General features: G+C 39.6%; 3 protein-coding genes across 4 annotated transcripts in view; 1 reads left to right on the top strand and 2 right to left on the bottom strand.

Moving 5' to 3' along the window:
• Window positions 1-6470, bottom strand: part of sm (heterogeneous nuclear ribonucleoprotein L) — a 173938-nt gene extending 167468 nt beyond the window's left edge. For both annotated transcript variants that reach the window (XM_018540945.1, XM_018540946.1), the window contains exon 1: window positions 6138-6470. In XM_018540945.1, the coding sequence (XP_018396447.1) occupies window positions 6138-6200 (63 nt within the window). In that variant the 5' untranslated portion in view covers window positions 6201-6470. The remainder of the gene's footprint in view (window positions 1-6137) is intronic.
• A 796-nt stretch (window positions 6471-7266) lies between these two features.
• On the bottom strand, window positions 7267-10566 carry LOC108774703 (protein RRNAD1). The gene is made up of 8 exons (XM_018540863.1): window positions 10450-10566; window positions 10104-10213; window positions 9192-9441; window positions 8827-8975; window positions 8221-8523; window positions 7992-8145; window positions 7640-7749; window positions 7267-7558 (listed from the first exon to the last, which is right to left on the bottom strand). Exons 1-8 carry the CDS (start codon window positions 10564-10566, stop codon window positions 7267-7269), a joined length of 1485 nt encoding a protein of 494 aa, XP_018396365.1.
• Window positions 10567-13389: 2823 nt separating this feature from the next.
• Window positions 13390-23367, top strand: LOC108774702 (uncharacterized). Its single transcript, XM_018540862.1, has 6 exons — window positions 13390-13399; window positions 13599-13733; window positions 17897-18051; window positions 18409-19233; window positions 19291-21518; window positions 23199-23367. Exons 1-6 carry the CDS (start codon window positions 13390-13392, stop codon window positions 23365-23367), a joined length of 3522 nt encoding a protein of 1173 aa, XP_018396364.1.
• Window positions 23368-23576: the final 209 nt, after the last annotated feature.

The following is a 23576-nucleotide window of genomic DNA, read 5'->3' as shown; positions in this document are numbered from 1 at the left end:
AAAGCTATATATGTATTCAGTTACGTCAATAAGAAATGTCCTGCGTTGAATGACGTCTGAATCGTTCTCGCGGATTATCAAGATTATCAATCGGAGGAAAGTAGATAAAACAAGAGAGATGAGATAATCCTTCATTTGCAATTAGAATAATTCTAACGGAAGAAGCAAGTCCTAATTACGAAAAGTTTATTTAAAATTCATTTCAATTTAATATCAACTTACGAATAAACGGTAAAGTTTATCTTCACCTCAAAAAGTCACGTAAAATTACATATAAAAAAAAATTAAATGTTTTAATAAAAAGTAACAAACGCGATTTTAGAAATGTAAATAAATAGCTTATTGGATGTGCCAAATAAATGAATAGTGTATAAATCTTTGTTGATCTCACATCCACTGGGTGTACAAGGAAGTTGTTAATAATCTAATACATTTATGCAAGTTCATAATTTTGCCTTGATACGATACCGTTATAATACCTTTATGTATATAAAGTTATGTTACGGCAAGCTATGCGTTATCTTAAACTTCTGTAAGCAATACAGTTTGTATAGTAAACCGTTTAATAATATTCTAATTTGCGACCAGTATATTGTTCCCCCAAGATATATAAGATACGGCCTTGGCCAGAAATATTGTATATTATAGCCACCTATATTTTTTCATTTATCTGAAATTCTTTTACCCCGCATTATATCCATCTATTGGTTACAGGCGTTACATATAAATTAAAAGGGTTCTTGAAATAAAGGATAACTTGATGGCAAATGATATATAAATCAACTTTTAAGCTAAAACTGCAAATAATGGTTAATAAACAAGATACTTAATATTTCCGGCCAAAGCTGTGTCTTTTTACGGAACATACAAATTAGAGAAAAAAATAACAATTTATTGCTAGATTAAATAACGATAATACTCGGATCTTATAGGTAAAACAATTAATGTTTTATTACTCGAGAACTTTTAGACGTTTCGATGTAAACCAAGCATATACATATATCATGCCTTTAATCTTCCATCGATGGTATCTAAAGATGGTATTCATAGTCAGATCTTAGGACCGTCTTAAGTACAGTCTTAAAATGTCATGAACTAATCAGAGGACCGTATTAGCACCTTAAGTCCGGATCTACAAAAGAGTCTTAAGCCTTAAGCCATAAAAAATGGACGAATCGTTGTCGATTATTCTCCTCGAGTTCGACTGTAATCGGTTAATTTCTTACGACCTAAGGCTTAAAACACGTATTGTTAGATCCGGGGTAAGACATCACTTAGGACAGTCTTAAGAATAAACTGCGAATACCGCCTCAAATGTGGCGGACCATCGATTTTAGATTCGAGAGACGCCCGATGGTACCTTTAGTGTTTTTTACGTACGCTATTATCTATGTTCGATCTGCAATACGACGAGGTGTATGCACACTCGTTGCATCTGACGTAAAAGGTCTATCGATCTCGTACATGCTGGTAACAGTGGGGAAAGTCGATTCGCGCAACTGGATCGGGAGCTCGATTCGATTACTGTACTGAGGCCAGTTGTTGCATTGGCACACCTGAAAGTCAACACTCGATGGTCACGGAGTCGCACCAAAGAGATGAGGGAGAGAATCCCTTACGGTGGCATCCACGCATCATCGAAAGTCTCTGTGAAGTTAGCACCTCAACGTTAAAAATCGGAAATTTTAATAACACAGGGTGTTGCCACAAATTTTTAATCGTCAAATTTCCTGACATCTCTCCGATTTTACTGACAAAATTTTGAGATTTTTCCTGACTTCGAATAATACATACTTTGCAATGTTTCTTGTATATCCAGCAATGTAACGTAGATGCACATTTTGTTCAGGAAACGAATTCCCTCCCCCCCCCCAAAAAAAGATAGTCCAAACCAATCACAGAAGTACAAGGCAATATAAATTTATTTACAGCTATTACATTCCTGACTCTTCCTGACTTCCCTGTCGCACTTTTTTCATTCCCTGACATTACCCTGACTTGCGGCAACCTTGTGTAACCTTGTATTGTTTGCACCCGCAATAGTTCTACAGTTCCTATGATAGGTTTCATAAATAGCTAACTTCCGCGTAGCACCGCAAGAGATTCGAGAAACTTAATTTTTTTTTTTACGGAATTTTACAATACTCGACGAGTACTACAGTTCCCGATCGATTACATTATATACAATAACAATAGTACCGGCCATTAAATAATTTGAAATAAATTTTTAAAAAAAGAGCTCGCACCTCAATGTTCAAAAAAATTCTTTTCTTCGCGCCATTTTGTAGTACTCGAAGAGTATAACAGTTCCCGGTAAGTTTCAGCGACACTACCCACCTTTTTAACACGTTTAAACCAATTTTTCAATCCGCGCGCTGGCACCGCACGTCATAAGAGTAAAGTGCCTCTAAACAGCCAGTACTGGCCGACTTTTCGACTTTTATCCGAACAGTAACGAATGAAATAAAAATGGAGTTAACCTCCAGTTCGGCACAAATACGCGACCTTATTGTTGATACGCCGCGATTATCCCGACGGAATGTCCGTGTATCGCGCGCTGATAATGGAATTATCGACCACGGAATGCGCGCGCGCGCGCAAGGCTTTGTTTTGCACGTGCATCATCCTGGCATTGCTGATCGTCGTTAGCGACAACGATAATGCGACTTGTCGACATCGTTGAGGAGCGTCGTCTGGATAACAAGTTACTGTCGCGACGTCGACATGCCTTGAAATGCATTGTGAAGTTCCCAAGACACATTGGACTTTCTACAATAAGTCATTAAAACTAAGCTTTAAGTCTTAAGCCGGGAGAAACTGATTAATCATAATCGATTATTCTTGTCAGATTATTCGACTCAGATTCTCAGTTCTTACGGTCTTAAGACCTCAGTGACGTCTTATTGTAAAACGTGAGTATCAATCGCGCGGGTTCAAAATCACAGATGAATACTGTTAAATTTATAGTGGCAAATTGTAATCGGTTTGAGTTATTTTTCATCATTCATAAAGATTGCTACTGCTACTATTTTAATAACCTCACTACCTAACCTCACATCTTAATATGAACGTTGTGCACTTTGAAACTATAAAACTACAGAAATTGATTAATTTATATTTTGACATAGAAATTAAAAATAACGAAATGTTATTTAACTCCAAGAGATTGGATATGTAACAGTATGGACACAATAATGAGTGAATATTAACGTAATTAATACATACGTAGTATTAGTTAAAAGTTTGTACTCGCGATTAGATTCACGTTGCTAAAAAATAAATAAATTCGATCACATGTGTAAAATTTCAAACCATCAAATCGCTAATTTATAATACAAAGCAAGTTCACGTATTTTAAAAGTGACATGTCCTTTTTTCTCTCACGAAATTTCCGCAACGTATAACTAAACAAGAAGACGTTAAAGCAAACGTGAATTATTCCGTCCATTGCATGCATAACAAAGCGCAGGAATAAACAAGGTGAACCGCGTTAATAAATATTTTACGTAATATCAAAATGCGAGCGCATTGAAGTTGAATGCAGTAAGCTAACAAACGCGAATATAATTAGCATCTCAATGCACCCAGCGTGAGTCAATCTGGTCTTAAATGAAGCATATTATACTTTGTCATCTCTCTTTGGCATACAATCTGCAGAATATTAAATTAAGTAACGCAAAAAAATATCTAATTATGTACACTCTAACGTTATTTTTAATAATACAGAGATCATCTCACCTAGCATTATAAGGTACTTTTCCGATCAATTCAAAATCCGTTTTTTTTTTTTTTTCCAATAATAGGAATTGATCTTCAGCTATCTTTTTTAGTGTAATTCAAATTAATCGAAAAAAAAAACTTTGCTATTAGCATATTTACACATTAAAAGCTTAATTTTCTAACAGTTCATCTTGTTATCGAAATCATCTTTATCGAAATTTCGTGTTTTTTTTTCTTTTTTAAGAAAAACTTGATTTTAAGAGAATATGTATATAAGAGAATCCATGAATAAAAAGTTATGTAGTAAAACACAGTGCTTTATGTATCTTTTAGATAAAACGAAAATTGAAAGAGTGCATTGTTCGGCGCATGGAAGTTGCTTTCCCTTTCATGCGACTTCTGACAAAATTCCCAGTTTCCTATCGATTACACGCGAAATCATTCCCTCGCATCGTCTTCTTATCTTTATTGCAAAGTTTGCGCAAGATCAAAGGTAATTAGGAAATATCGCGTCTTTATTTCAAGATTGAGATAAATTTTTAAAACCGAGTAATTTATAAAAATCCCCGAGTTCGACTCCCGGCCGAGATAATATCTTTCGCAATAAGAGAATTAATTATTCACAGACTTTAACATGTCACTCAACATTATTAAAATTGATATAAGATGCTTAAAGAGCATCAAAAATTGTTAAATTGTTAGTCTATTTAACTTGTGACTGCGATAGTTTAGTAGAGTAAAATTGCGTTTCAAGTCGGAAAATAATTCGGCGCGTTAAAAATCTACGTACGTAACTTATTATTATAAATGCACATACGATTTTAGAAGCACCCAAGATCCAGCCTGATCGTTAAGGCTCGTTTCTCAGCGTTTTTAAAAATGATTTTCGAATTGTTATCATAATACATGTCAGATTAACATTACCCATCAATCATCAAAAGTAAACACACGCACGCACTAACTTAGCTCTTCGTTTAAAAAATTGTTCCAAACGTCACAATTCAAGGAAGTGATTTGAAAGAATATCGTCACAATTCAAAAAGGGTGAGATTTTTTTATGTGTTGTACTGTCAAATTATATCGAATTCACGTTTTTTCTAATCATTTTTATATATTTATTAATTTAACTAAAGCAATAAAATTAAACATTTTAGCTCACAAGAAATGTGCTAAAATTTGATAAAAGTTACATTAATATTTATCAAGTTACGTTAATACAGATGTTGTTTGCTTTAAAACTAGCCACAGAAATGGATTGGTTTACATTTTGACACACATGGAAGTTTAAAACTAACAGAATCCCGTTTAACTCGAGAGACTGGTGGGTTGTCATTCATTGCTTCTTCGAGATCTAACACAATACGTGGAGTAAAAATAACAAGAATGATATATGTGATCATATATTATGTCAAGAATACATTCTTTTGTCGATACTGCTTGACTGGTTGATACTTTCCTGTCAAATTAAAAAGTATTTAGTTTCTCTCCCTTCTTGAGAAACTCAAGTTTAAAAAGTTTGTCACTTTCGACGTAAAGGGAGCCGCGTATTACCAGGGCATTCTTTCTCTTCGCATTCCAATTTCTCCTGCTGTTCGAAGTAAATTCAACGTGAACACTCCGATATTCGCGCAAAGTATTTTTAAAAATGCAAAAACCCATACGCGAACCTCGATTTATATTTCTGACAGGAAGACACGTCCCTCTTCTACCCAAATCTACCCCCAAAAAGAGCATACCAAGTCAAGAGAAAGTCAAAACGGTAATTTTCATTGCAAAATTTTCAACTGCTTCCTGACTCGTTGAGTCAATCATATCAAAGCGAAATCATTTACGATCTCTCATTCCCTCCGGGCGCCAAAATCGGTAAAGCGACTATCATCGGCGCGCGGAATCAGATTTGGGGGACGCATTGTGATCCTCGCGTTCGGCGGAGCGACCGAGCGTCGCGCGGAGCGCGGCGATCGTCCGCGCCGCGTCGGATCGGACCTCTCGCTCTCTTCGATCTGTCGGGCCTCCGACGACGGGCGAGAGCGAACGCGCCCCCGGATTGTCATATCGGGATATCGAATCGCGTGAGCGAATCGGCGGACGTGTAACCGGCGCGACGCGCGTCGCGCGTCGCGTCGCGGGGTATAACGTTGCTTCAGCCGTATGTCGGGAGCACCGCGGGGTAAAAGTAAATGGCGCTCCGCGCGTCTCTGCGAGACAACCCGATCGCCGTTACCTCTCGGGCGGCGCGCGGCGAGCGAGCGAGCGGGGCCCCCCTTGCGATCATTACGCCGCGGATAAATGGCGACGCGCGGTTTCCTCGCCGAAGCGGAAACGAGGACGCGGGGGAATCGGACGTTGGCGTCGCGGCGCGACGGGACGCGCCGCGCCGCGCGGATAGATAACGATTGGCGGCGCGTGGCACTCACCCTGTGTCCGGATTCCTCGAGCCGCTGCCTCTTGGAGTGAGGACCGTCTCCGTTGAATGCCATCCTCCGTTGTACACCGGGGCGATGCGTGTAGAACGGGACACTCGGCGCTGCACGACGGCGACAGCGATATCGGGACGACCGACGACGACGGCGACGATGACGACGACGGCGACAGCGACGACACGAGCGTTGTTATGTATACCCCTCGCGATACACACCTTTCAACACTCCGCGCCGACAATCCTCTCGTGCACGCGGACGGGAAAAGGGGGAGGAGGAGAGAAAATAATAATCGGTTAGGACACACGACGCGGCGCGAGAACAGACAAACGCGCGAGAGCGGCTTAAAGGAAACTGGATCTCTCGCCGGAGAGAGGACGTCGACGGTTCGTGCGAACTGGTAACCGGCTACTGCGACGCGCCCTGCCGGTGGCGCCACGGAACGCCCTCGCGTTGCGCGACCGTCGTTAAGCCGCCATCGTGCGCGCCGAACGTCGGTCGCGAAGTACCGCGTTCCAATTGGCTCGCCAGTAGGTCGCGCGACCTGCCACTCGCGCTCCCATTGGAGCTCAGAGATCCACTGAATTTTCATGAGAAGGAACGTCGAAATGCGCGCGACATCACAACGTATTGTATCGCGCGAACGAGATACGCTCTCTTTCCGATTGTGAATACGATTAATTTACTTACCAAATTTGTACGATGTTTTTTAACGAGGCATATTCAGATTTAAATATGTAGTGTCAACTGTTTAATTGCCTAATTTAAAAAAATGAGTAATCACTATAATTGTTAAAGTAATAAGAGCACAGTTTTTTTTTATTCAAATTTGAACTTATAGCGTCAATTGTTTAGTTGTCTAATTTTCAAAAAATTTAAATCTACAAAGTCAAACGTATGGCTTTCTATCAAAATAATACATGTTACATTCAAGATAAAAATGGAATTTCCAATTTGGAAAAGTTTTTTCATTAATTAAATTGCATGAAATTTTTTAAAAGATTTACTTCAGATCTAGAAAAAAAATATTTTTTTTTTATTTAAAACAATAATATTCGATTTAATTGAATAATTAATTCTTTTTAAATTCTATTTTGATAAAAAATATAAAAATTTTCAAACATAATCAAAAGAACGATTGTTCAGTATTCTTTATCGACGACAATAAAAAATTTCGAGGAGACAATCTGGGATCGAAAATGGGCTTCAATATGGGAGATAAATCACTTTCAGATAGATACAGGAATCTGTCTAACAACACCACAGTCTCCACCAATGGTGCTATCATTGTACGCAACGCTCCGAATATCACAATCTGCTGCCACTGATTCAGATAACATTTTATTTGTGGATTTTGAAAATCTGAATCTTCAGGCCGGAGATTCGGCTCGAAATCTGCAGTTGCAGCCATGCAATATCTAAAAAAAAACAAATAAGCGTCTTCAATTATCAATTATATAATAATACACAAAATTTCAACAATTGTAATTTTACTCAGCTGTTCAAACGTAACAGGTTTCGTCACTTTGACGTTCCTCACTTGAGTGTGACGTAGCTGGATGTTTCGTTTTATTAAAATGGTTTCTAAAGCAGCTCTATAAGCATGTACCTGAAGAAAATAAACAGTTCGAATAACTAAACTTGTGATGTTTTAGGGCAATTTTCAATCAAACTCCAATTAACTTAATCGGCAATATTTTATCAAGTAATGCGAATAAAGCTATTAAATTAATAATACAACACGAATTGTATGTTCGAAATTTTATCTTAAGCGGTTTTACCGATTCTCAATTAATCGCCGATTATTCTTAAAGAGAGAGAAGAAAGAGAGCCCTTAATGCAATACTCAACTATCAAATCTTCGTAGTTCCCAGTCTTCAATTTGTCGCAGTAGGTCTCAATAGCATGACATGCCACTTCTAACGCTGTGTAGGACAATTTGTGTTTTGTAAATGAAGATAGATATTTACTGAGTGGATATCCTTTTGGAACATCCGCCGGATTTCTAAATGTATCACATTATTTAATACAATCGTAATCTCATAAACGTTATTTTACAATGTATCTGTGATAAACATACTCTAACGTCAGTTTCATGTAACAACACCCTACAATACAAATGAATCTTGTCTCGCGCTGAGATGCGTAAAGTCTCAGCAACGTGGCCGCGAGATCTCCACATGGATGCAGCCCCACAATGCCAAACTCCGATTTTTTCTCACTTAAGTTGAAATTATCAGCGAAAATTCTTCTTATATCCCTGATTGTCCCTGATAGATCAGAGTTAGTATCCTCCAGTTTTATTGATATGTGCTGTGGCAGATTTACTGTCAGATCAGGCAAACGTTTAGATAGAGACACTAATAATTCCTTATCCCATTTTCTGTAATTAAAATCTAGGATAAATAATGTGGTAAAATAATAACAAGATTGCTACTAATAGAATACAATCTGACAATAATATTGTATCAATATTGTTATTTCCTACTGAATAATATAAATATAATATAAATAATATATAATATAATGTAATATAGCGCATGTTGTAATACATAACAGTTACATTGTTGAGTAAGAAATTATACAACATCGTAATGTTATCGTTTCCTTGTTTCAGTTTATCTTCTGCGGGATATATAATTAATACAACAAGATTATTTAGAGTAAAAAAAGAAATGCAGACTACCTGGCTTGCTGTGACAGTAATGCGTCTTGTTCGATACATATTACGTGTAGACCAGATTTAAATGCTAGAGATCTGGCTAAATGACCCACGCCTGCTCCAACATCTACAAGACATTTAGCATTGGACTCTCGTGCACAGTCTGTGCATTCCTGCGAAGATAAATCACACATAAAAATAAATCACTTAGGGTCTATAAATATTCCACATTTAATTCAAAGCAATCCCAATTAAGCAAAACAATTGGTCGCGATAACATCAATAACGTTAAAATGAATCATTTTTAAATCATTTTGACATTACTTTGATGTAATACCTTGATGTGACTCTGCGTATTGCTAGGAATTTAAAAATATGTGTAGTTATACCTGCGTTATCTGTCGAATCTCATGGCGTTTTTTAATTTTAACATGTTTTAAAAAAAGATTATATTTATTCTGTGAATTGTTATGTAATTCTTCACTTTTACATTCCAAGGTAAGTTTTTTCGAACTATTATCAGTCTTTTTCCGTCCATCGCATCGCCAGATGCTTTTATCATTTCGATGATCTCTGTTCAGCTGCAAATTCTTGGCAACTTGTCGAAGTGTGAGCAACGACAATGGCCATACGCGTGAGCTGCAAAACAAATTGCACATTGTCAATTAATTATAGACATTCTTCATTCCCGTTTGAATTTGAGATGTATTTGTAGACTCAAGTCTAATCTCCGACACGAATAATTCTAGTAATAACATTACATTGCAATAACATTGCAGTAACATAATGCGAATGTTGCAGCAATGTTGTGTTATGAAAAAGATAACAAAATTGTCACAAATCTTAACTTATTTAATCTCGGTTTAGCTCACTTTTCATTGTTTCCTAATTCTAAGAAAAATATCTGAATTATCTTCATTAATTTCTTCATCAATTCAGATTAACTTTTAATCTTCAGATTTACCTTATTTTCTATTCTTCCCTATTTTAAGGAAATTAAAAAAATATTTAATATAAAAAAATTAAATAAAACCGAAAAATTGAAGTTAATGTTAGGAAAAAAGAGGTGAAGAGCGAATTAAACCAAAATTAATAAAGTTAATTGCCCATTTCTACCATTACAGATTAACTTTAATCTCGATTTAATGTACTTTTTCTCTCTACCTAGTTCTGAGAGAATTAGAAAAGAATAAATTAAAATTACTCTACACATTCGTAGAAATGGGCACAATTCGAATTTGAAGTGGAATCGGCAAAACAATTCCCGCGCTTACCGACCGGCGTAAAAGTCACGCGCTTACCACGAGATGTCGCCAGCCAACCATTTTCCGAATTCGTCCGGCGACACGGTTTGCAAAGTGGCCCTCCAGCACCTCGGCAGTTTCCTCCACAATTCCTCTTGGAAGAAGTCCTACAATGCGATTCGCCAGATTTCGAGGTCAATAAGTATGCCTGTTCTCGAAAAATCAAGTGAAAGATGAACGGACGGGAGATACGTGAAGGATGCATTTAGGTGCGTTTACGATGACACATCGCACAACGTGTGTATGCGATTGGCTCGAAAGGGAGAGACGCGGTTCGGGAAACGTTTCCAGAATGCTGTGTGTGAGATTCCCTCCCGAAGCTATCATTTAATGAATTACGTACCACGACATACGAGTCTAACAACCAGCCGTACGTGTCTAACACGTTGAAGATTCTCTCGAGCGTTACGCGGGCCTTCGAGCAGGTTCTGCATGCGCACGTAACCAGGGGGGCGGCCATTGTTGCGTCGAGATGGCAGAGTAGCTCGCGTTGCTTCGTGTGATTTGTCGTAATTACTTGAGAACTTTTAACAAAAAATTCAGGGCTTGGGGCATGTATTTAGAATACTTGTATTTAAAACACAGTTTTCTCGCGATAAAAGTAGATTTTCTATTTCGTATTTTAGTGGCGTGCATGGAAAGTATTACGTATATTTTGTAATTAAAATTGAAAGGAATTGTAAGCTTTATGTATTTCATAATTTAAATAATAACATTAATCGTCAGTCTTAGTATTTAAAATACAAAATACTTTCATATACTTTTATATACTCTTCCATAAAATGTAAAATGCAGAATATTTTCATGTACACCGCTGAAATACAAAATATATGATACAATCGTATTACACAAATACTGTTTTCAAATAAAAGTATTTTAAATACATGCCCAGCCGTGAAAAAATTAGTAAAGGACTCTTAATATTCAACAACAAACGTATATAAAGGGCATATAAGAGTCTGAGTATTAAATTAACCGTTATTCATTTAAATAATATAATTGCAATTTTAATTAATATATAATATATTAAAAAGCATTACATGTTTCGACCTTGTATTAGGTCCTCTTCAGATGCGTGTTTTACAGATACAAATAATTTTTACGTGTAATCTTAACATAAAATAAATGCTTTTTAATATTATATATTAATTAAAATTGCAATTATATTATTTAAATGAATAACGGTTAATTTAATACTCAGACTTTTATATGGTCTTTATATGTATATGATTGTTGTTGACGAACTTTTAAATTTATGATTTTTCAACGTGCGCAGATTTACTTAACTACTCGTGTCATTTATTTACCCAGCGAAACTAACGATGCTTTTTTAGGTGACACCGAGGCCCAGTTCCATCAATAAAGAATCAAAAGAAAAGATAAAGATGCATTTTCTAATTTTTTGAATTAGTAACGCTCGTTACCGCCAATATAAATTAACTTTAATCTCGGTTTAACTTACGTCGTTTTTTAATTTTCAGAACTAGAAAAGAAACGAAGAGCAAATTTAACCGAGATTAAAATTAATCTACATTGGTGGAAATGCGGGTAAAATAGACGAAGAGAAAGATATAAAACCGACCTTAATGTTAATCGTACTTTTCCATTCAGGCCGCGTTAAAATTCGCATAATTTTACATACGTATATATTTTTCCTTTTGATCTATTATTATCGGAAATTATTAGAAAGTCACTCTCGCGCGCACGCGAGAGCCGGCTGATTTACCGCGAATGAAATGGAAAGTGTAGCACGCGCGTGGTACGCGAAAATTCTACGTTACGGTATATTTATAAATTCCAGCGCAAATACACGAGCATCCACCGGTTCATTTCGATCTCATAAAAGTAACAAACAGACGACCGTCCGTAATAATTCACGGAGCCGCGAGAACCGCGGGCTCTCCGCCGACGTGCGCACGTCAGTGACGGCACGAGTGATTTAGCCATGGAGAAAGTTTAATACTTATTATTATTCACGCTTCTTTGTGATTTATTAAATTGAGCGTGATGACGCCCGCGCCGCGGCGCTCGGAAAAGCCAACCGTTTTTAATTGATCGGGAAAAAAAAATTAATGGAAAGCGATTCTTTTTCACCCTCTTTTCCCTTTCCCGACAAGATCGATTCTCGCGCCGGTCGCCGGTATGTATACCTGTATATGCAGGCGTGAAGTAAGAAATCCGCTGCACCTGAAATAGAAAGTGCCTCGGGTGTAACATCAATTACCGGCAAAATTTTTCGTCTGATACGGCCCGCAGTGTGTAATTATATAACGTGCAGTTATATGCATTTTCCGCCGATAGAACCGATGCCCGCGGATGACCGGAGAGTGGCGTTAAAACTTCTCCTCTATTACGGATGGCCAGAGCCGCGGGGCGTTTTAAACTCCAGTTATATGAAAAACCGCGACGTTTTACCGTTCCGTAAATTTTGCCGGGAATAAAAGCCACCGGCGTGACTTTTACGGCTGCGTCGCGTCGCGTGTCAGTTTCGGTTGGCTCCGTTCTTTAATTAATTAAAACTCGAATTAACGCCTATGGTGTGTAACACTTTTGTAGGTGTAACGAAAGATTTTTCTCACGTTGAAAAACGCGAGTGAGAATTTTCTACCTAGTGAATTAAGGTTACCGCAAGCCGATTCAATCCGCATATTTGGTAATCGGATTACCGCTGCAGATACGTGCAGTCAAAATAAAATGAGAAACTTTTTTAATCAAGAACGAATCATCGAGTTGCAACAAAATTGTTAAAAGGTCTAAATCTTTATCACTTTTAATCCACTTAAAATCTAATCCTAATCTCTGCGTCATTTTTCTGATTTTATTTTTTCTATCTGTACAATCCATCCTAAAACTTTTACTATTTTTAGTGAAAAAAATACGTTGCATTTTAACAAAACGATTTTAATATTTTTAACCAATATTCTAGAAAAATTAAACGGTACACAAAAGTATATATAAAAATAATTGAAAAGTTTTGCTGAAGTATATCAAAAAATTTAGCTATACATACAAATCTGAAAATAAATTTGTTGTAGCTTATCAAATATCGTTATATAAAATACACATAATAATTATATAAACGTTTTGATAGAAGAGTCGATAACTATCCACCGATTTAAGCGTCCTTCATAATTATTTTGATGGTCCAAACAAAAAATTATCTTTAGATCTGTTATATTTTCAAATATTCGGAGTACAAATTAGTTCGGTCCGTTTTCCAAAAGACGATCGCCTCCAAAGACGAGTCATTTTGTCGAGACGGAATTCGGAAATTACCTAAGAGATGGAAAAAAGTAGTAGCCATTTCATAGTTCATTCATTTTGTTTTGAAACAAATGCATTTTTGAACACAAAAGACGGACCGAACTAATTTGTACACCTAATACTTCAGCAAAACTGTTCTTTCCACATGTATTTATCCGTTTATTAACTTGTAATCATAACTAGAACTCTATAAATTTTCATAACTTCATTGTTAGTTCTATTTTATAGCCATCACGCGAGATGCCTACAGAAAAAGCGAGCGTGAGAAAGGTCTCGATCATCAACCTAGTATGGATAACGACACTCGGCAAGGTCTCGTAAAAATGTCGCGTCGAAGGCACAATCGCATGGACGATGAGAACCGTTTGTAGGCTTTGTTTATTAATTATAAGAGCGAGCGTTATTCTCGCAACGTCCCACTTTATGGCACTTTCACTCTTCAACAGTTACGCTATTGCTCATGAGCGGATTGCTCTCGAAGAACTGTATATCGTTAGCATATAAGAGGATCGTATTCTTCGTGAGAACTAGGAGAATCAAATTCGCAATCTTTTACCGTCATCGCAGTAACAGAGAGTGGTCTCGCAATCGCGAAGACTACGCGACACCAGCCATCGTCTTCCGAGGGGAGTTTCCACGCTCCGCATGAATAGGCTCGATAGCAAGATGCAATAACGATGTAACATAATACGAAACATGCCTGTAACACGCAAGAGGTAAAATGTACAACAACGAAGCGCCGTAAAATTTTTCCTAGAGCTGATCTCGCAAATAGACTGATTTAATTAGATAAACATAATCGTGGTGGTCGTCTTGCAAACCGATTAGAAAGTGTCGTTTCTACACGCAACAGTTTTCCTAAGCAGACACATTTGTTGTACAACATTTCCTGCGATTAACATCGGCAGGATATCGTGAATTGATAGGTGATCTCGATGTTTAGACGAATGAAACAGTTGATTATTTTAATTACGTTTACTTTGCATAGGATGAGAAACTCGACAATGGCGAGATCTTGCTTTTCGCGGTATCGCTTTATTCTGAATAGCTTCCTTAACGGAAATTTAAATTTCACGACTGAATTGTGTGAAATTATTTAACATCGAAAATTGAGCAATTAACTTTATAATGAAAGGAAAGTTGGATGGTTATGTGACAATACATTTGTCATGTTAAAGGAGAAAGAGAAAAAAGAGAGAGAGAGAGAGAGAGAGAACGAGAGAGATGGTTATTTATTTAAGCGTTTTAGAATCAAATTCTTTCAAGCGCTAAAAATCAATATACATACGGTTGAGTCAATAAAATAAAAAAATTTAAAAATAAAGAAGATAAAAATTGAGAGACAGATAGCATGCGGAAAGAGAGAGAGAGAGAGAGAGAGAGAGAGAGAGAGAGAGAGAGAGAGAGCGTCTTCGAAAAACAGAGTTGACTGAGTAAACAGATTAGAAATGGTTAAGACACCATCGCATCACCCGCATGGTACCGTGGAAAAGTGATAAATCGTCCTCGCGTGCGAAATTATGTACGCTTAGAAGGACGTCTTAAGAACGATATCGTTTCCCAGCGAAATACAACGGTAAGTCAGCGTGAAATATCTTCTTGGCTCGCAGATCACTGACCGTCTCGGGCGGTCAGATGGATCCTGTATTTATCATCTTCGAGCCTGCCGGCTGCTATTCGGATCCGCTTACGCCGACATATAAGTGAAAGTTTCCAAGTAGGACGCGCGACGTCCAATCTCGATGTCCGGAGACTCGAATGCCGGAATTGGTGCCCGAAATTGATGAACATCGATACTAAGATATACGGAAAAGGAAAAAAAGATTCAACTCCTATCGCAAATTCTTTCGTAACTTTCGAAATTTTTACGACTCGCTTGTCGGTCGTCGGTCGTTCCTTGCGAAACGATAGATCTTTTTTTTTTTTAAGAGGAGTTAGAAAATAAATATATAGATATAGAAATCATCGCGGCTTTGATGATCTAATGACCGATCTGGAACGAAGCAAGTTGCGCAAACACGTACATGAGATGCCTGCGGCACACTGCAGGGCACTTTTGCAACTGGGGGAGGTCTCTAGCGGGTCATCCCGTTCAATTGCTTCACTGAATCTGCACCTTTCGCAATGGCGAACATGACTTATATACAATCTCCTGTGTGATTTCTTGCCAACGAGTTACTTCATACCGCCGCAGCTTCGACATCATGCTTGGAAAAATGTTTCATGTAATTTATCAGATCAGAACCATCCGTCACAAGTCCGTTGATGTAAGAGGATCTGAATTAATGTCAGGAATTATATGCGAAATCTTTTCTATAAAAGAGGTAAGAAAAACACAATTCTGCAGAATGTCACATTACTATTTTAATCCTCCGTCTGTAATTTAGGTGTTTTAAAACTCAAATGTTAAAACCTTTGTTTAATAAAAATTGAAATTTGAATGAAAATAGGGGAAAAATGTGAAAATTTGTTTAAAAATGTATATATTAGCAAGAAAAATTCTGCCCTTCTTTGTATAAAAATTTTGAAAAAACAGATTGCTAACGGAAGATTGAAATATTTATAAACGCACATCTTGTACACTTTTTTAAAGACATAATGGTTCAAAGTTATAAAAACATATTTTAAAAGTGCATATAGAAAGAGAAGATTGATCGTGCGATACAACACGATTAATGTCGTTCCATCTGCGATGTTACGCGTTTTATTGTAGAACATATTCTCTAACAGGAATAAGAAAGGTTCTCTCGCTCTTCTGCGAAATCAGCGAAGCTTGCGTTTTCGTACAATAGAATTCGTTTGCAAGGTGCAATCTGTACTGCTGTCTACATTCATGAAAGTCGGTGCGACTGATAAAATTCTAGGAGAGAGGCAAGATCCACATTAAAGTTTAGAAATGCTAATGATATTATAATTGCGACAGCCTTAATTGTAAACGTCCATCAAGATGGATCGTTCGTGAGCAAGAGCCATCCAGCGCAAATTATCATCAACCGATTTGGAGCGACATCCGATTCGACCTGCAGATATATCTTTTCTCGCAGACACATAAGGATTACCGAACGGATCGGAAACAATCACTTGTCTCCAGGAAGTCGTAGTTTAGTGAGGCTCAGTACCGTAGCGAAAGTAATCCGCCACCGCTCCCCTCCGGTCTACCGGCATTAAGATCCATTACGTTCTTTCACCGAATAACTCCTGGTTGAGACGAGGAGGAAAGGTGAGTTTCGGTTTCGATGGGCCTTGGAGGTCGTAGAAAAGTGAGGACGCGCTTAGTATAATAGTCCCCTCCTACGGTCGATCGCGTGGTCGGGCGGATTTGAAGAAAGTTGTCGTCACGTATGCGAAGAAGATACACGTCTCCTCTTTCTTTTTTCCTCCACCGTTTCCATTTACGTACGCGTCCACGTGTATAACAGGCACGAACGAGGAGCGAGTGTCTGAGGAGAAAGGTGCTGCTCCAACGTCTTCGATATTAGAGAGGAGCTTCATGAAGAGCGGTGGCCGCCGGTGGTGGTGGCACCGGGTAGGGAGAAACGGGCCCCTGGGCCCAGATCTGTCCTCAGTTCCCATGCGAGGTTCCGCTCGGTATCGTTCAGCCAAGGCACGTCTGATCGTCTCGAGCGGTGTCATGTCGCGAGTCAGCCGCCTCTAACGCGAGGAATTTGGCCGGTGAGAAGTGTGTGTGTGAATCTCCCCCACGAGGAAGAGCCCGAGAAACGATCGCAGCAATGCGGTTCGCCAAGCTGGTAATTATAACAGGGCGCGAAGAGGGTGGATGGACCGCTTGGATGGAGAAACGCTTGTACTTTCATCGTAATAAGCATGTCGCGCGCGATACCGGGACCCCCCGCGGTATCTATCATTTATAATCAGTGAGCGTATCGACTCTCACGCACGAGGGAAAGTGCTCTAATAAATCGTAGCAGACGCGACCGGCAACGATACGATCGCTAATCGTTCTGCGGAGATCAACGGCCGTTTAATAGCGATTTACCCTCGGGCGGTCTTGCGACGCCCGAGGCGGACGGTTTTCGTGTCGAAAAGAGGTGCTCGCGGGGCCTCGTTCGAATATATTAAACCAACACCAAGAGAGGCACCGAATTCTCGAGGTGAAACGCGCCGATCTTAAACTTTGATTCTCTTTCTCTTTTTCCGTCACCCACTTCTTGGTGGATGGACTTTAAAGGATTAATCGAGTACGTGGATAGCATCCTATTGCATGGAATGGTGTTTTTAGGATCATAGGAAAGAATAGCGACAAACTTTCAATAAGAATAAGTCGCTTTGATTTACTGTATGCAGTTTTGAAATACTATAATATATATACTTTTATATAATACAGAAATATTATAATATTATTACTATTATATTAAAAATTGTATACATATACTAGAATGAAAAATTTAATGAAACAGTTAAAAGGTGATAAAAAATGAACAGTTTTTATTTTTGTTTGATAAAAATAAAATTATTATTTTATTATTATTTATTATTGTATCATTATGTGTTTGTTTAAAATCAAGACCAAAGACTGTCAGTAGAACATATGAAAGCTTGCAATCTTCTAGTAGTGGAAGTTTGGGATTCGAACGATTTCAGAGAAAAGAGAAACATCCGCAAGCTGTTCTTGCCATATCGAGAACATAGTCATGACTGGGAATCGCTTATCAGGCTAACTGTTTCTTGATCTTGCTAGCATACCAATCGATTCAAAGCCCGTTAAGGCCATCAATGAGTTTTCTGGTTATTAAACAGGTTACTCGGTTATCAGAACGCGTTAAGTCCACCTTCTTGAATTTACCTTATCGTGTGTGTCGAAAAACTGACAAAGCGACACATATGCTGCTTACTTTACAGAAAATCGAATTATTAATTTAAAACAAAATAATTAAAACTTTATTAAAACCTGAAGTACAAAATTATATTTGTACCGCAAATTTTTAAGTGAATAATATATACGTTAGTTTTATCAGACTGACAATATCGCAATGTAAAAAGATGTTCTGTCAACTCGCTGATCTCTTTCTCCTTTCAGAGACTTCTCACGGCGACGCTCTTCGTCGTCGCGACCCTCGCCAAAGAGGAAAGCTCGTCGTCGAAGAATCGCGACAAACGTCAACAACTCGCCTTTCTACGAAAGGCGGGTCGTCTGCCGCCATATGCGGTGCAAATGGAACCGATAGTGCAATATTCTCAGAGAGATCCTTTGTACAATCCCTTGGCGAGCCCGAAGAATGACGATTTATATGAAGAGACTCCATTGAGCTATTATCAGACGGAACCTGAGCCGATTATCGAGATTATCATCAAAGAATCTAATGAGACTCTCCCAACTCCGGCGCCGCTACCACTTTCTTCTCAACCGCGACCTACCAAGGAACCCATCCAAGTCTTCTACGTAAAATACGAGAAGAAAAAGGGATACGGTGATAAAACTCGCGTAGTTTACGATCCACCAATCCCCGCTCTAACACCTGTGGAGGAGCACGAGGAAATTAAGCCGGACAACCCAGCACCGTATGCAGAAGAGCCGACGAATACAGTGACACCGGCACCGCCTCCGGAACCATCGACGACTTTACGCGCCATCATTCGACCCGATAGCGAAGTGTACCATTCTGGCAGTAGTGGTATCCGCGTGACTTTCGGTACCGAGCAAGTGCCACCCAACAATCATAACAAGCGTAGCGATCTGGATACGCCTGGAGGCAGCACTCAACAGCACGTCAGCAAGCCAACAACGTCGCCAGGAGCGCCGAAGAGACAGCATGGCCCTTATCAACCGCTGCAGCCACCGCAATCCCCACGAGTGCCGCCCGCATTTCCGCAACAGCGCATTATCAATTCATTTCCACCGCAAGCGCAAGCAACGACATTTTTGCAACAACAACAACCACAACAGCAGCAGCAGCAACAGCAGCAGCAGCAGCAATTGCCGCTGCATCATCAAACGTTCCCACCTCAGCAATCCTTGAGAAACCCACTACCGCCACTATCGCCGCCATCGAGACCACTGCAACGTCATCCCATAACTATTCAGGGTCTCCCAGAAGTACAACAACGCGCGACGTTCAACAATTTTGGCCCACCACCACATCACGTCAATATCAATCATCCGCAGCAACCGGGATTCCCATCTGCGCTGTCGGTATCGCATCAAAGCGTTCAAGTACAGAATCGACCATTGTCGTTGCTACAAAATAATTTTGCAGAACCGCCCAGTCAGCAACCATTACTGGTCAGATCTGGTGGTTTTAATTCGGAACAGCAACAGTTATCCAGACAGAATGGCTTCAACGTGGAGCTTCCGCCGCAATCTTTACCCCAATTTAAACCGCAGGAATTGGAGAAACAACGTTACCACGAGCAACGACGACAGCAAGAACTATCGAAGCAACGGGAACATCAACGACAGCATGAGCAGCAGCGACATCAAGAACATCAGAGATTCTTGGAGCAGCAGAGACAAGTCGAGCAACAGAGATTGCTGGAGCAGCAGAGACAACAGGAACATCAGAGGCAACAAGAGCATCAAAGGCTTCAAGAACAACAACGATTGCAGGAACAACAACGCTTGCAAGAACAACATCGGCAGCAGGAGCAGCAGCGATTGCAAGAATTGCAGCGTTTACAGGAGCAACGCAGGCGGAAACAGGAGCAAGAGCTCAAGTTTCTTCAGGAACAACAACGATATCGTACGCAGCTTAAGTATAATCAGGTGCAGCTTCAACAGCCGCAATTACAGTCACAATTGCAACCACAATTGCAGCCACAATTGCAGTCACAATTATCATCTCAACGACCAGGAGGTGAAATCTTCAAGGCCGTGCCCAAGCTAGAACAGCATTACGCGATCCAAGAAAATCCTCTTCATCCCGGTCCGTTTCCACCAAATCCCACGTTAGTTCAACCAACGGCGTTTCCCGAACTTTCCCAAAACCAGTTTGTATCCCCGCAACCGTTCAATGCCCTTCACGACTCCCAGCAACTGTCTGGAAGTTTAACAAATCATTTTATCTCCGGTGACGGTCTGCAGCAACAATTAAACCAGCGCTTAAACACGAAGCAGTCTCATCAAAGTAGTCAGCAAAGCTTCTTCTTGCAAACGCTTCCGGCATCGCAACAACGACCGCAAACGACCGCAACGACCACTTTCACTCAGCAACAATCGATATGGGGCCGGCCATTGTTCCAGAATAATCCCTCGCAGAAGATCTACGCGACCCCGGTCAGTCCTTCCGAAGAGTTCAACTCCCCGCCGACCGCTAAAACGTTCTTACCGACAACTACAAGTACGACTACAACCAGCAGCACTACGACTACCGAAGCGTCGACTAGCACGAAGACGCTCTCGCCGAATAAGGTGGCCAAGATCAAAGAGAACATAGCGAATCTACCGGACGAGGTGCCGGATGACATCAGAGAGCAGCTGCTGAGCTCTGGTATTTTAGGCAATGCCGATATCCAGATTCTTGATTATGACAAGATCGGCGACATTCCGATCGACAAACTGCCGCCGGAAGCTCTGGCGAATTTCTACGGTGCCGGGGGCGGTGCGGCGATCGCCGCCGGCAGCGAGCCCGTGCCGGCGATCATCAAGAGGCCGTTGAAGACAACGCAGAAGAAGGTGACCGCCGCTGCCAATCGCGGTGGTAACGCGACCAAGTTCGAGCAAGCCACCTTGCGGCCCGGTGGCGTGGAGATGAAAGTAGTACGCTTTGATCCGAATACGGAGCAAGGCCGAGCCGTGGCGGAGCAGCATATACGGGACGACGCGACCCGGCTGGAGCCGGTGACCGTGGGAACGCGCGGGGATGCCTCGCAGTACAATCGTTATTTGCCGCTTAAAGTGAGCGGCGCATCCTTCCCGATACCGGACGTGCCGGAACTCAACGGCCGTAAGATCTCGAGCGTCGTGGTGCTGGCACCCGTCGACTACGACTTTCCCGGCGAGGAGAGGGAGATCGCGGAGTCTCAGCGGCGCAGCAGGAAGACCGGCGGCGACGCGCAGCCGGTCAAGTTTCTCGCCGGAGACACCCTCAAGCAACTCGTGAAGAAGCCTACCGCGGAGAACTACAAGAAGTGGCTCGAACAGGAGAGCCGCACCGAGCCACAGAGACAATCCGTCGTACTTCTGGTGACTATGTAAGTATTAAACGTGATGCTTGTACGCGTAATAAAATTGTCGTGATTCATTTCCTCTTGACGCTTCAGGCACTTTTAGATATCTGTTGCTTCTCCAGTGCCGCTTTCTAAAAAAAATCGACACGTTACATCACCGTATCTGCATTCGCGATGGAAGAGTCGATAGATTTCAGATGATTTATTTTATTTTCCGACTTTATAGATGATTATCATGTTTTACTGATAAAATAAAAATTTCTTTATTTTCTCATGAGCACATCAGACCTCCAAGGGATGTCCTAAAGACATCCAGAGGACGATCTACATCCTAAGGACGTCCCTCGGCTAAAGTGTGCTCTGTGTGGGTTTATCTTCTATTCTATTTTTAATGAAATAACAATTTTAATATATCTTTTATATTTAATTTCTTTAACATTATTATAAGCAGTCACTAAATTCTTTAACATCTTCCAAATTTATAATTTCGCAGCAATGATCATCGTACTTGGAATTTTTTCTATTTTCACGCTGATCGACTATTCATTCCATTAACTTTTTATTCCCGACTGCTGCCAATCGAAAGTTGGCAAAAACGGAGGGAATGTGCGTTTCACCGAGGTCGTAGCTTTATTACCCTAGTTCTCAATGGCTATACGTAGTTTATTGATTTCAACTTACCACACACGAGCTTCTTATTAACTAAACTTGGTTTAAAACTTATAATTACACTAGTTTACAGCAAAAAATTACTCTGCGGACCGGACTACGTGTCTCTTATAAATTTTTGGACGCTGAAAACGATGTCGCAAGTGAAAAAATTCTAGCATGTCAGATTTCCAAGATAATTGAGGTTTAATACATAAAAAATGGTTTTTATGGCCACATTTTTAAACATTTTTTTAGTAAGTGCTTCCATTTTCATAATGGAACAAGCAATAAAAACATGATAACAAAAGAAATCTCTACCCAAAGAGTAATAAAATAAAAGTAGAACTTGGCAATTTTATGAAGAAATAAGTATATCATAATTTAAAATTAAATAACAAAACAATTATAAGTATCTTTAATCCTTCATAACGTGGCTAAAAAGTAAAGTAATGAATAGAAAAAAGCATTTTAGGGGAGATGAACAATACATTCATAACTCCTGATCGAAATTTCAAGATAACGTTAACCTTCTTTATAAAAAAAAAGATATTAAATGTCACCAAAAAAACTATTTTTTACATATTAAACATCAATTATCTTGTAAATCTGATGTACTAGAATTTTTTTGCTTGCAGCATCGTCTTCCACATCCAAAAATCTATACTAGGAAACACAAAGTCTGGTCCCAAAGTGATTGAAAAAAAGAATTTTTTGTTAACTAGTGTTATCATTAATTGTTCTGTTAATAAAAAGAGGAAGAAAATGCTATTATTAACTCGATCTTAATACACACGTTTGGATCATTCGTGCAAATTTCTTCAATAAAATCGAAGCATCAAGTAATTAATGATGACGTTTATATACACAATGAATTATTTAAAATTAACAAGAGGTAAGAATGACCTCTCGTGTGTATTAAATGTTAATATAAATCTCATCTTGTTGCGTATCATATTATAATCGACGGTTCGTCCGTCTCGTGAATCTGCTCGAAAGTCGAGGAATTCGCGAAGAGGCTGCGCGCTTTCACTCGGATTCACTGCGATGTTTTAGGCCGAGAGATGGTGACGGTCAAGGTGACAAGGAAATCTTCATGTACGACGTGACCTCCGGAGCCGTTAGCAAGCTGGCCGGTGATCTCTCGACAGCCTTCGTAGACGCCGCCGAGAGCAACTCCGACGGCACCGATTCTATCGACGACTCTACTTTCTCGACGTTTTAATTAGCTCTAAAAGCTATTTCTCGAAATGTTTAAAAATGTTTAATCCACGTCCGGATGCAAAGTTTCTTTTTCGAGAAACCGTACACAACGTGGTAATATATATTCAAGATTTTGTCTATTGCGGATAAAAAAAGCTTTTTGCATTACAATATAACGTACGTCTCGAGTGGAGCATTAATTGAATCGAATTTAACTTTATTGTCATTTCG

This window comes from Cyphomyrmex costatus, unplaced genomic scaffold (genome assembly GCF_001594065.2).
Source record: "Cyphomyrmex costatus isolate MS0001 unplaced genomic scaffold, Ccosl1.0 scaffold273, whole genome shotgun sequence".
NCBI classification, from domain to species: Eukaryota; Metazoa; Arthropoda; class Insecta; order Hymenoptera; family Formicidae; genus Cyphomyrmex; species Cyphomyrmex costatus.
This window is presented reverse-complemented; position numbering and strand designations above follow the sequence as displayed.